Below are 12,887 nucleotides of genomic sequence, written 5' to 3'. Positions count from 1 at the left end.
CTTAGAACACTTTGATCAATATACTACAAGTACAATGCACAGCAGGATACATTTCATTATGCCAACTAAATTGATGCAAGGGTTGTGCTGCATGAAGAAATTAATCCTCAATACAACTGGAAATCGCTACTGTAAAGGAACATCTCTTCAGCAACAATTTATCAAAGCTAGATCTCAACAAATCTAAAGCACACGATTGTTTCATTATAAACAAGAAGTTTCCCAATTGATACATTTGCTGTGTAGGTCTAAATAGTTGTACTCATATTAAAACCAATAATAGGGTCCACTTGTGGTCCACACCTCTTTTTTGATGACTCTTGGCAAAGCTGTTGTTCTGTAAGTCTCTGGTCTCCACTGACTCCCCATCGCCAGTACATTTGTTTCAAAATCACCATCCCAGGTTATAAATCCATCCATGGCCTCACTCAACCCTATTTCTGCAAACTTCCTGCAGCCCTACATTCTCTCAAGCACACTCACTCCACTTTTCCGATTTGGGTTAATGGTATAACCCCCTTCCCTCGACATGACTATGGGTGGTATCATGTTCCTGCACTCCAGAACTGTCTTCCAAAATCCTCTACTTTACCACATCTTGCTCCATTTTCAAAAGCCTAACATCCCTCTTTAACCATGTCTTTGGCCATTTCCCCTATTTCTTCTCTGGTTTGACTCCCACTTGATGAAGCTACACTAAAGACAATATATAAATGCAAGTTTTTTTTTAAAAAGTCATCCAATCACATCCCATCAGCTGTGGGATGTTGCCAGAGCTGGAATTCATCTGTAAATCTCACTTTGTTCCACTGGACAGCAAAAGGAGGCAGAGCTGTCCCAGCATTCACACAAGTGAAAATTCTCTACTCAATTTATAGGGCATATGATTTTGACAGAATGACAGTTGATCCTATAGTTTTATACCCCCATCCCTGCAAGTAAATTACTGGCTTCTATTCGACAACTGCCCCGTGTGGCACATTTAAAATCAGAAGCTCGCAGTGCATGGAATCACAGGCACAGATCCACGTACCACTCTATGATGCAGCGTGTTGGATTATTCCTGAGGCTGGCCCTCAATAGTTAGTGAACAACATCAATCCAAAACACCTATAGAATCACAAATAAGTGAAACTTATCCTCAAATATTTCTTTAACATTTTTTTTAAACAGAACAGTCCCTCACGTGATCAATGCACAAAAATAATCACCTTTCAGGACTTCAAATCAATCTTGGGAGGGGACATCAAGTATCATTTTCTATTTCTCATAACCAGTATTTATGTGTATAATCCATTCAAACCACCCACAATATGATGTATCGTATGTATTTTATTTTGTACTGCCTGTTGCATTCTTATGTAATTTAAAGTCTATCCAACATGAAAACATTGATGGTTTAAAACTCAAGATTAAAATTTTCAATAGTCATGCCACATTTAACTGTCGCAGTACCCAAAATTGTGTAATGATATTTTATAGGATAGTTAAACCTATCGCAAAAACCAATTAAACTAAAAAAATTAAATTGTGCATAATTAATTGCTCAAAGTACCAGGTTTATGTAACCAGATGATCAAACCCTTCAACTGACCCAAAATGCAATTTTGTTTAGCCAGCTCCTGCCAACTGAAGATTCTTTTGAAAAATTTGCTATGAAGATACCTAGCTCAAGGTTGTCACTAGGCATATTTAACAAATTGATATTAATATACTACAAAAATAATTAAATCTAATCACTTTAATGTTGTGACAATACACACAATTGTTGTGTGATAATTGTAATTCCTCACCTCAAATCAATCCCACCACAACCAATGACAGACCAGTAACCATTTTGTACTTCATCTCCCGACATAACTTCAATTTGGAAGAATAAAAAAAAAATCTATAATTGTAATGTTGGGTGTTTTCAGTAAGGAGGCATAGTATGAGAATTTCATGCACACACTATTACAATGTAATGAAATGCTGGTGACAAAACAGCCCGTCTAAGTAATGGCAGTTTTACATCACTTCCATAGTTTTAAATTGTAAGTATATTCAGTTTTTTGTCTCTGCAATTTTTTTTGGTTCAAGGTGACAGTTGTTACTGCTAGGAATGGAATATTGTTCTACTTTTGTCATGGTACCAACTTCAAGCACTCCCAGGTCAGGAAGCACATAATCAGCTGGAGATTAGAACTCCCTTTGCATTACCCCAATAACATGCCTCAAATTCAACTCAGGAGGTCATCTCAACGTACCTGTTTAAAATGCTTCCACTTCCTACACCAGCTATCCCTGTAGCCTAAGTGAGAGCGCCCATTTATAGGAACCTTGAGCAATGTGCCCCAGAAAGAACTGGGTTGAAACTGCCTAAACACATTTCACGTAGGACCTTCACCATTTACCACTTATCTGAAATAGATTCAAAACTTGGTCCTACAAATTAAACAACAGAGTGCAAACCCACTTTATTAGAGATCCCAAAATATCAAACGAAGATGTAAAATGCCACAACACTGTTGACATGAACTAGAAGGCGGCACAAGAACAGGAATAAAAATCAATTAATAGACATCATAAACCACAATGTGAACCCATCTCTCCTCCTGTTTTCCATGTAGCTAATCAGCCAAAGGCAGCGTCACACCTCTTAGTCATCGTCCAAAATATGTAGCTGCATAGTCATATTCTGAAATATATAGTTGCATATATCACAAACAGCAGCAGGTTAGTGTTGGATATATTCCTTTATAACTTGTGAACTCAAAGTTATAACCATACTTGTAATCAATTTGTTCAATGAATTTTATCCAATGAGAATCCACAATGTATCCTCTATTTATCTCAATGAATGGTCAAACTAGCTAACTGAATTACAAATGCCAGTTAAGGTCTACAAAATAAAACAAAATCACAACTATGTTATAGAATGTGGGCAAGTGCTGATAAGAAAGCATTAAATATGGTTACTGAGATGAAATATAAAAAGTGGATGGGGACTCTAACATGCTGTGCCAAAGACTGGAGGGATGCAGGTTCCCGCTCAGTTCCCTGTACACTCATCTCATTCATGTCATCAGCTAGAGGCCACAAACAGACACTGAACACTTCCAGAGAGGGAGAAAGAAAAAATTTCAGACAGCGTCACTCTCACACAAGTATACTCTTGTGCACCTCCAGTTGCACAGGCAGAAGCCTGGAAGCATGTTGCCTGCACATCCAGTCCTTGGGCTAATTGTATTGTGCAACAAGACCTATAAAACAGGAAGGGAAGAAATCAAATACCAAACCTAAAAGATGAAATTTTGGACTGCTATTTTTCAATTGTTAGCACAGATCAATAAAGTATGGTGTATTAATCAGTTATTAAGATAAGATAACTTGAGGTAAAGAGAATATGTATTTTATTCTTTGAAAGCATTTATACCATTAAACTGTGATTGTAATGGTCATGAACATTCTTCCACTTTACAATGTAATACAGTATTGAAATTATTGGATGACAAAAAAGGAATGGGTTTAGAAGTCTCAAAAAGTTATGTAAACTATTATACATGTATGCAATACTGGATCTACCATTAGCATTTAGTAATGCTGCTAGCAGGGAGCTAGAGTTATCAATTCAAATGGCTGTGGAGTTTGAAGGAAGGCAGAATTTCACACACATACTTTCAAACATTTATGAGGACTGCTGTTGACTGGTCCCTACTCAGGTCAGTTTATTCCTTCAGTCAACACTTTTTGACTGCTAGAGCCACAAGGGCAGCCTGCTATATCAGACTTCTTTACACAAAAGGCAAGTTAAAAGTGTTTTTTTTGCAGCAGTTACACAAAATAAAACAGATCTTCTCTTGGAAGCAGTCTCACTTTTGCTGGTGTACTAGGAGATTTGTCCTGCCTTTTGGCACTAGCACACCAAAAATACCCTGGTGCAACAATAGTGCAGTGTCCAAAAGCATCACTCTTCACTTCCCTTTTATATTTTTCTAAAATGAGACCAGAACACTGGATAATGATATTTACAACTCTTATTTGAATTAACTGACTTATTTGCTATACGTGAACTCGTAAGGTGCTGTCATCATAATGAATCTGTGGGTAGTTTAGTAAGACCATAATTGCATAACAGGCCAACAATTATCCTTTTTCTTGAAAAAAACTGAACCACCTTTGTCCAACCAGAAAGGACTATGGCACAGTTTTCTTCAATCCTTTACTATTTAAAGTTTCACAATAATATAGACTCATATACCATGTTATCACAATATCCCTAAACATCTAGAAAAAGCCTTTATCTATTCAAATAAAATAAAATCTAGCTGAACATATCACAATAACACCAAGCAATGCTAGGTTTACAGATATAACAAGTTCCTTCAATATCAAACAAAAAAAATCAATGACACCACTCATAACTCATCATCTACTAGCTACAAAAATTATATTCCACAGATCTTAAATACAGATGAAAGATTACAAAGGAAAGCTATCAGCCAAAAATATACTATTTTAACTTCAGGCAAAAAATAACTTGACAGTCAAAATAATTAAACACTGTAATAACATTAAGCAGTCCAGCTGGAATTCATTTCTTAATTTTTTTTCCAAATGCAATTTAGAAATGATGTGCAAAATTAATTATATGAAATATAAATTATATTTTTAAATATAACTAAGTTAAACAAAAAAAATACAAGAAACGACCTGGATAGTTGTAATTGATTGCAGAATGGCACTGCATACCCAGGCCTTCCCTAGGCCTTTCTTAGACTTGTTATCAATCCCTCGCCTGCTGGAGAAACACTCAGTGGCAACCGCCAAAATATGGTTAAATATATTTATTTGATCACAAGATCTTGCATTTTTTTTGCAACAAAAACATGTACTACAGTATTTGATTTTTTTTTGTTAAATTCCAAGCTGAAAATAAAATGACGATGGAAAAATCATGGGATTGCAAACAAAAAGAAAAGGATGCAATCCAACATGAAGGAATCAAGCAAGATCGCTATTATTATTATTATGATTTTTTTTTCTCTCTTCTCCCCTCTCCTCATGGCCTTCCTTACCCAACAGCAGCAGTTTCAGCTCCCTGCGTGCATCCCGCTTATCCCTGCGCAGCTGCCTCTCTATCTCGGCGTTGATTCTCTTGGATTCTTTCGCCTCTTCACTAAGGCAGCACGCCATGATAGAGTCGAGAGTCATGAAGCCTGAGGTATTTTGGGGATGATTTTCTCCTCACAGAAACGCTAACATGAAGGGAAGAGGGAAGAAAGGAGGGGCGGACAAAAAAAAAAAGACTCTACGAAGACCCGGTTACGGGTTATTTTTTTTCACTGTGGAGACATAATCCTCCTCCGAGCCTCCGTCAAATATTTTTTTTCCTCTCAAACTCTTTACCACCTCCTCCTCCTCCCTCCTCCTCCTCCCTTTTTTTTCCTTTCTTCCGTTTTTAATTTATGGGTTTCGTTCCTTCTTTTAATTATTAAAAAAAAAACAACAATAATAATAATAAAATGTCCCCCCTCGCCGGACACTCACTCTCACTCAAACACACACACACCCACCCCCGCTCGAGCCAACTTGACGGCCGGAAGCGAAGGCTGAAGAGGGGGGGGGGGGGGAGGAGAGAGGAGGAGTCGGCGCGCGACAGCCGAGGATAATCAGGGTTGAGCGGGAGGAAGGAGGCGAGTCGGGTTTAACCAGGAGAAGGCAGGGAAGGGGATTTGACTGACATTCGGATGCGGCCAATAGGCCCGAAGAGCCGGTTGACGCCAGCCAACCAATGACTGGAGGGGTGGGCGGGACATCCGCTCGCTGGCTGGAGGGTTTTTTTTTGAGCGCGGAGCAGCGAGCGAGCGAACGAACGAACGAATGGCGCGAGGCAGTTGGTGGCCGGGCGTGGCGATCCCCGGGCTTTAATTAAAGATGAAGAACCCAAGGAGCTTGACACAAGAAAACCAATTCTTGATGTGAAGATACTGAATAGTTGAAGGGGACAAATTTGCAGAAAGATCAGGGAATGGGATTAATTGGTTAGCTCTTTCAAAGAGTCGGCACACACACGATGGACCGAATGGCCTCCTGCGCCATATCATTCTATGATTTATCAAGGGTCACATTATTTCTGACGTTCATTTTGGTATACAAATGTAACCTATTCTCATGGATGTACTAAGTCAAGAATAACTTGAATTTATATAGCATATTTAACATTGTAAAACTTCCCAAGGTGCTTCGCAGGAGCATTATCAAACAACATTGACCCATGTAAGGAGATATTAGGACAGGTGACCAAAGAGGTAGGTTTTAAGAGGTGTCTTAAAGGAGAAGACGGAGCTGGAGAGGTTTACAGAGGGAATTCCAGAGCTTAGGGCCTAGGCAGCTGAAAGCACGGCCGCCAATTGAGGAATGATTAAAATCGGGGATGCGCAAGAGGCCGGAATTGGAGGAGCGCAGCGATCTGAGAGGGTGGTAGAGCTCGAGAAGATTACAAAGGTAGGGAGGGGCGAGGCCATGGAGGGATTTGAAAACAAGGATGAGACTTTTAAAATTGAGGTATTGCCGGACCAGGAGCCAATGTAGGTCAACGAGCACAGTAGTGATGGGGGAATGGGACTTAATGTGAGTTAGGATAGGGGCAGCAGAGTTTTGGATGAGCTCAAGTTTATGGAGGGTGGAAGATGAGAGGTTGGCCAGAAAAGCATTGGAGTAGCCAAATCTAGAGGTAACAAAGGCATGGATGAGAGTTTCAGCAGCAGATGAGCTGAGGCAGGGGCAGAGACGGGAAATGTTACAAAGATGGAAATAAACTGTCTTGGTGATGGAGTGGATATGCACCTCAAAAGATAAGCACGGCACCGTTTGTATGGGTTGTAATTTGTCTCCATTTTTTTATCACCCAAAAAACTGAAGTTGCTGGAAATCTGAGACAAAAACAGAAAATGCTGGAAACGCTGCCAGGTCAGACAGCATCTGTAGACAGAACAGACAAGTTAACCCAAATAAAGACAGAAAACGCTGGAAACACTCAGCAGGTCAGGCAGCATCTGTGAAGAGAGAAACCAAGTTAACATTTCAGGTCGATGACCTTTCATCAGAACTGGGAGAAGTTAGAGAATTAACAGTTTTTAAGCATATACAGAGTGTGGGAAAAGGGGAGGGGGGAAGGAAAGAACAAAGGGGAAGGTCTGTGATAGGGTGGAAGGCACAAGTGATTAAATGACAAAAGGATGATGGTGCAAGGCAAGGAGGGCAAGAACCATCGGCGACATGAGGAAAAAAAAATTATGCAGCAAGTTGTTATGATCTGGAATTCATTGCCTGAAAGGGTGGTGGCTTCAACAATAACTTTCAAAAGAGAATTGGATAAATACTTGGAGGGGAAAGATTTGCAGAGCTATGGGGATAGAGCAGGGGTGTGGTACTAATTGATAGCACTTACAAGGAGCCGGTACAGGAATGATGGGCTGAATGGCCTCCTGTGTTGTATCATTCCATGATTCTAAGATTGGTTCAGAGGAGGTGCTGCTGTCTTGGAAAATGGGAGTAGTGGTTACGATCCACAGTTGTTGAACTCAATGTTGAGGCTGGAACGCTGTAAAGTGCCTAATTGAAAAATGAGGTACTGTTTCTCGAGCTTGCATTGTACTTCATTGGAACAGTGTAGGAGGCTGAGAACAGAGGTGTCAGTGTGGGATGGAGACAAGTTAACCGTTTCAGGTGTGGAACGTTCATCAGAACTGCAATTGGGTCCACACTGGAAATGTTAACTTATCTGTTCTCTTTCCTGATGCTGACAGGTTTGAGTATTCCCAATATTTTACGTTTTTGATTTAGATCAGAAATCTATAGGTTGAGGCAGACTGCGCAAATCTTCCTCACTACAATCCAATTGATGCACAGGTGCCATTTTCATCTTCGTCACACCACACCGCTTCCCAAAGTCCTGTGACGATGGGCTAGCGGCACAGCAGCAGGTGTGGATTCAGTGGAAGCTGTCGTTGCGAACTTGTACGCAGGTGGCTTGGCATAGGGTCACTCTCCACTGGACTGAAGCAGCAGTGAAGTTCGGCAGCCCCTGAGTGACTGATCAATCCTATTTAGTATCGCACTGCTCACCTCTAGCATGAAGAAGAGGCTTGAAAAGGTGCCCTAAACAATGCCTGCTTCACTAACGCCTGGTCAGTCTACAACAGCTGAAAGGAATCCCATGTAAGCGGTCGAAACAACAAGAGAACCAAACATTTAAATATAGCAGCTTGGAACGTTAGAACACTCCAGGACACTGAGCCAACAAGTAGACCTGAATGGATAAGTGTGCTGATCGGTAGAGGACAAAGATGGTATAATATCGACATCGCTGTTCTCAGCAAAATCCATTTAGTTAAAGAGGTTGCTGATAGGAACATTTTCTTCTGAATAGGGTACATTTTCTTGATGGAGCAGTCCAAAGAGGAACATAGAGAAACTCGGGCTGGCTTTGTTGTGAAATCCAACATGATATCTATGCTTGAAAGTCTTCCTGAAGGAATCAGTGAGCACCTGATGACTAAGACTTTTGTTGTCCCGTAAGGGATGTGCCACCATTACCTATTGGTACCTATGCACCAATCATGACAAACTCTGATGAAACTAAGAATAAATTCTATGATGATCTAAAGCATGTCATCTCACAGGTTCCTAGAATGGACAAGCTCATTATCATGGGTGACTTTAATGCTCGTGTAGGAATCATTGGTTGACGTGATAGGGAAGTGGAACAGTAATGGAACACTGCTCCTTCAGATGTGTGAAGAACATCATCTGACCATCACCAACACATTCTTCAGGCTTCCAAGCAAATACAGAACTACATGGATGCACCCTCGTTCCAAACATTGATTACATACTAGTCTGCCAAGGATGTCAAAGACGTTATGATGACACAAATCATGAGGGGAGTTGAGTGTTGGATGGACTATAGACTCATCCAAGCAAAACTCGATCTCCAGACAGCTCCATTTTGAAGACCACATGGTGGAAAGCCCCCTACCAGATTAAATGGCGCCAAACCTAAAGCAGGAGGAGTAGCAGATCATCTCAGCACTGTCAATACAGCTTCTAGAAACATTGGAATGGACTAGGCAAGACTTAAGAGATGCCTTATACTTTGCAGCCATTAAAACCATAGGGCCAAAAACCAGACTGGTTTGATGAAAATGACACACAGATGACTGAATTACTCTGAGAAACACACCCTTCATCAAGCATGGTTGAAAGACCCGTCATCAACAAAGAAGGCTGCATATATCAATCCATCTATTCAAACACAAGGGCAGTCATAAAAAGATTTCCTTATTTGCCGTCATAGGGAAAATCCTTGCTAGGATCATCTTAAATTGTTACATCAAGCATATCACTGAGAAATTCTTGCCTGATAGCCAGTGTGGATTCAGAAAAGGTGGTGGTACTACTGATATGGTCTTTACTGCTAGACAACTTAAGGAAAAGTGTCAAGAACAAAATTTGGAATTTTACTGTGCCTTTGTTGACCTCACAATGGAAGATGATGAAATTTCCAACCTCTTCCGACTCTCCAATGGAGCCAAACAGGGTTGTAATCTAGCTCCCATCTTGTTTAATACTTTGCTTCTATGTTTACTTATGCCTTCAGGAAGTTGGATTAAGGAGTGTATATTCGCTTCTGGAGAATTGTACAGTCTCTACCACCTGCAGTCCAAATGCAGACCTCTGAAGAACTTGTTCAGGAGCACTTGTTTGCTGATGACTGAGCCCTTGTTGCCCACTCAGAAGAGGATCTCCAAGTCATCATGGACTGTTTCTCGGATGCTTGTAAGAAATTTTGCCTCAGTATCAGTCTGAAGAAGACAGAAGTTATATGCCCTGGAGAACCTTAAGTGCCAAACAATATTACCATTGAAGGGCACATGCTTTCTGCAGTGGATAGGTTCACCCATCTAGGAAGCACCATGTCACGTGATGCACTCTCAGATAATGAAGTGAACCATAGATTATAAAACAGATTATTTTCAAAAAGCCTTCGATAAGGTACCGCATTGTAGACTCGTGACTAAGATCAGAGCATGTGGAGCTGGGGATGAGTAGCAGAATGGATAGCAAGCTGGCTACAAAGCAGAAAACAGAAAGTAGGGGTTAAAGGTAGTTACTCAAACTGGCAAAAAATGGGAAGTGGTGTTCCACAAAGATCGGTGTTGGGACCACAGTTGTTCGCAATTTACATAAACGATTTGGACTCAGGAATCGGAAGTAAAATTTCAAAATTTGCAGACGACACCAATTGGGGGGTATAGTTAATACCGAAGAGGACTGCGACAAAATACGTGAAGACATTAATAAACTTGCAGAATGGATGTGTAATTGGCAAATTAATTTCAATATAGATATGTGTGAGGTATTGCATTTTGGTGGGAAGAATAAGGGGGCCACATACTACTTGAATAATAAATAGGGTAGAGGAGCAGAGGGATCTGGGGGTACAGATACACAAAGCTCTAAAAGTAGTGACACAGGTTAATAAGGCCATAAAAAAAGTTAACCAAGCACTGGGGTTCATTTCTAGAGGGATAGAATTGAAAAACAGAGAAGTTATGTTAAACTTGTAAAGAACCTTGGTTAGACCACACTTGGAGTACTGTGAACAGTTCTGGTCTCCATATCATAAAAAGGATATAAAGGCACTAGAGAAGGTGCAAAAAAAGATTTACTAATATGATAGCAGAAATGAGAGGTTATACCTATCAGCAAAGATTGATCAGGCTGGGGCTCTTTTCTCTAGAAAAGGGAAGACTGAGGAGTGACCTAATAAAGGTTGTTAAGGTTATGAAAGAGTTTGATGGGGTCGTGGTAGAGAAGATGTTTCCACTTGTGGAGGAGACCAGAACGAGGGGCCATAAATATAAGATAGTCACTAACAAATCCGGTAGGGAATTCAGGAGAAACTTCTTTACCCAGGATGTGGTTAGAATGTGGTACTCTCGACCACAAGTAGTTGAGATGACTAGCAGATGCATTTAAGGGGAAGCATAAGGGAGAAAGGAATAGAAGGATATGCCGATAGGTTTAGATGAAGTAGGGAGGGAGAAGGCTCGTGAGGAGCATAAACACTGGCATGAACCTGTTGGGCCAAATGGCCTGTTTCTGAGCTATACATTATATGTAAAGCCAGTAGGGCTTTTGGAAGTCTTTGTGTGAGGTTATGGGATAAAAAGTGCATTAAACTGGCAACAAAACTTACGGTTTACAAGGTAATACTGAAAACATCCTTAACAGTATGTGTGCGACAACTGGACTACTTACAGTCGCTGCGTCAGAAAACTCAATCACTTCCATCTCGGTTGCCTCAGAAAGATTATAAAAATTTGATGGTGGCACACGATTCTGGACTTTGAAGTCCTCAGAAGAGCAAATATGCCAGGTATAGAAGCAGTGATGGAAAAGGTGCAGCTTAGGTGGACTGGTCATTTAGTTTGATTGCTTGATACTAGACTTCCCAAGAAGATATTCTACGGTAAGCTAAAGCTTGGTAAATGCTCTCGTGGTGGTCAGTTCAAAAGATACAAGGATTGCTTAAAGATCAATCTAAAAAAATGTGGTACCTCAACTGATACATGGAACCATGATGCATGTGACAGGAAAAAGTGGCAAAAGATGATTCATGGTGGCACAACAAAGCTTGAAGCAAGTCGCATACAACTAAAGAACATAAGAAATAGGAGTAGGCCGTATGGCCCCTCGAGCCTGCTCCGCCATTCAATAAGATCATGGCCGATCTTCAACCTCAACTCCACTTTCCTGCCTGATCCCCATATCTCTTGATTCCCCTAGAATCCAAAAATCTATCTTTCTCAGCCTTGAATATACTCAATGGCTCAGCGTCCACAGACCTCTGGGGTAGAGAATTCCAAAGATTCACAACCCTTTGAGTGAAGAAATTTCTCCTCATCTCAGTCTTAAACGGCCGACCCTTTATCCTGTGACTATGCCCTCGAGTTCCAGACTCCAGCCAGGGGAAACAACCTCTCAGCATCTACCCTGTCAAGTTCACTCAGAATCTTCTAAGTTTTAATGAGATCACCTCTCATTCTTCTAAACTCCAGAGAATGTAAGCCCATTCTCAACCTCTCCTCATAGTACAACCTTCTCATCCCAGGAATTAATCTAGTGAACCTTTGTTGTACCACCTCTAAGGCAAGTATATCCTTCCTTAGATAAGGAGACCAAAACTGTACGCAGTACTCCAGGTTAGGTTTCACCAAAGCCCTGTACAATTGTATTGTATTCCAACCTCCTTGCAATAAAGGCCAACATGCCATTTGTTTTCCTAATTGCCTGCTGTACCTGCATGCTAACTTTTTTGTTTCTTGTACCCGAGTCTCTCTGGACACCAACATTTAATAGTTTTTCCATTCTTCCTACCAAAGTGAATAACCTCACATTTTCCCCACATTATACTCCATCTGCCACCTTCTTGCCCACTCACTTAACCTGTCTATATCCCTTTGCAGACTCTTTTTGTCTTCCTCACAGCTTACTTTCCCACCTAGCTTTGTGTCGTCAGCAAACTTGGAGACTCGATCCCTTCATCCAAGTCACTAATATAGATTGTAAATAGCTGAGGCCCAAGCTAGCCAAAGAAAAGAGAGCACAGAGGAAATCAAGACAGATAAGTCCTTAGGTCAATCTGACATTCAATGTCCTGTGTGTGGGAAAACATTCCTCACGAAAATCGGACTTGACAGTCATATGAGAACCTACAACTTGTGTTAATTGGAAATGAATCATAGGCTGTCATCATCAGCAATGATGAACAAACCATCATCATCATTACAAGCCTACAGACCCAACTTACATGGTTGCTTCCCACCCTCCTTTCTACA

At 40.7% G+C, this 12,887-nt stretch overlaps 1 protein-coding gene across 1 annotated transcript in view; it reads right to left on the bottom strand.

The window, feature by feature from the left end:
* The window catches only part of LOC137299556 (guanine nucleotide-binding protein G(q) subunit alpha), a 107,587-nt gene extending 102,019 nt beyond the window's left edge, over positions 1-5,568 (bottom strand). The window contains exon 1 of the mRNA XM_067968383.1: positions 5,058-5,568. Within this exon, the coding sequence (XP_067824484.1) occupies positions 5,058-5,193 (136 nt within the window). The 5' untranslated portion in view covers positions 5,194-5,568. The remainder of the gene's footprint in view (positions 1-5,057) is intronic.
* Between the last annotated feature and the right edge of the window lie 7,319 nt (positions 5,569-12,887).

Source organism: Heptranchias perlo, chromosome 29 (genome assembly GCF_035084215.1).
Source record: "Heptranchias perlo isolate sHepPer1 chromosome 29, sHepPer1.hap1, whole genome shotgun sequence".
Lineage (NCBI taxonomy): Eukaryota > Metazoa > Chordata > Chondrichthyes > Hexanchiformes > Hexanchidae > Heptranchias > Heptranchias perlo.
The sequence above is the reverse complement of the archived record's forward strand: the minus strand, read 5'-3'. Positions and strand labels throughout refer to the sequence as shown.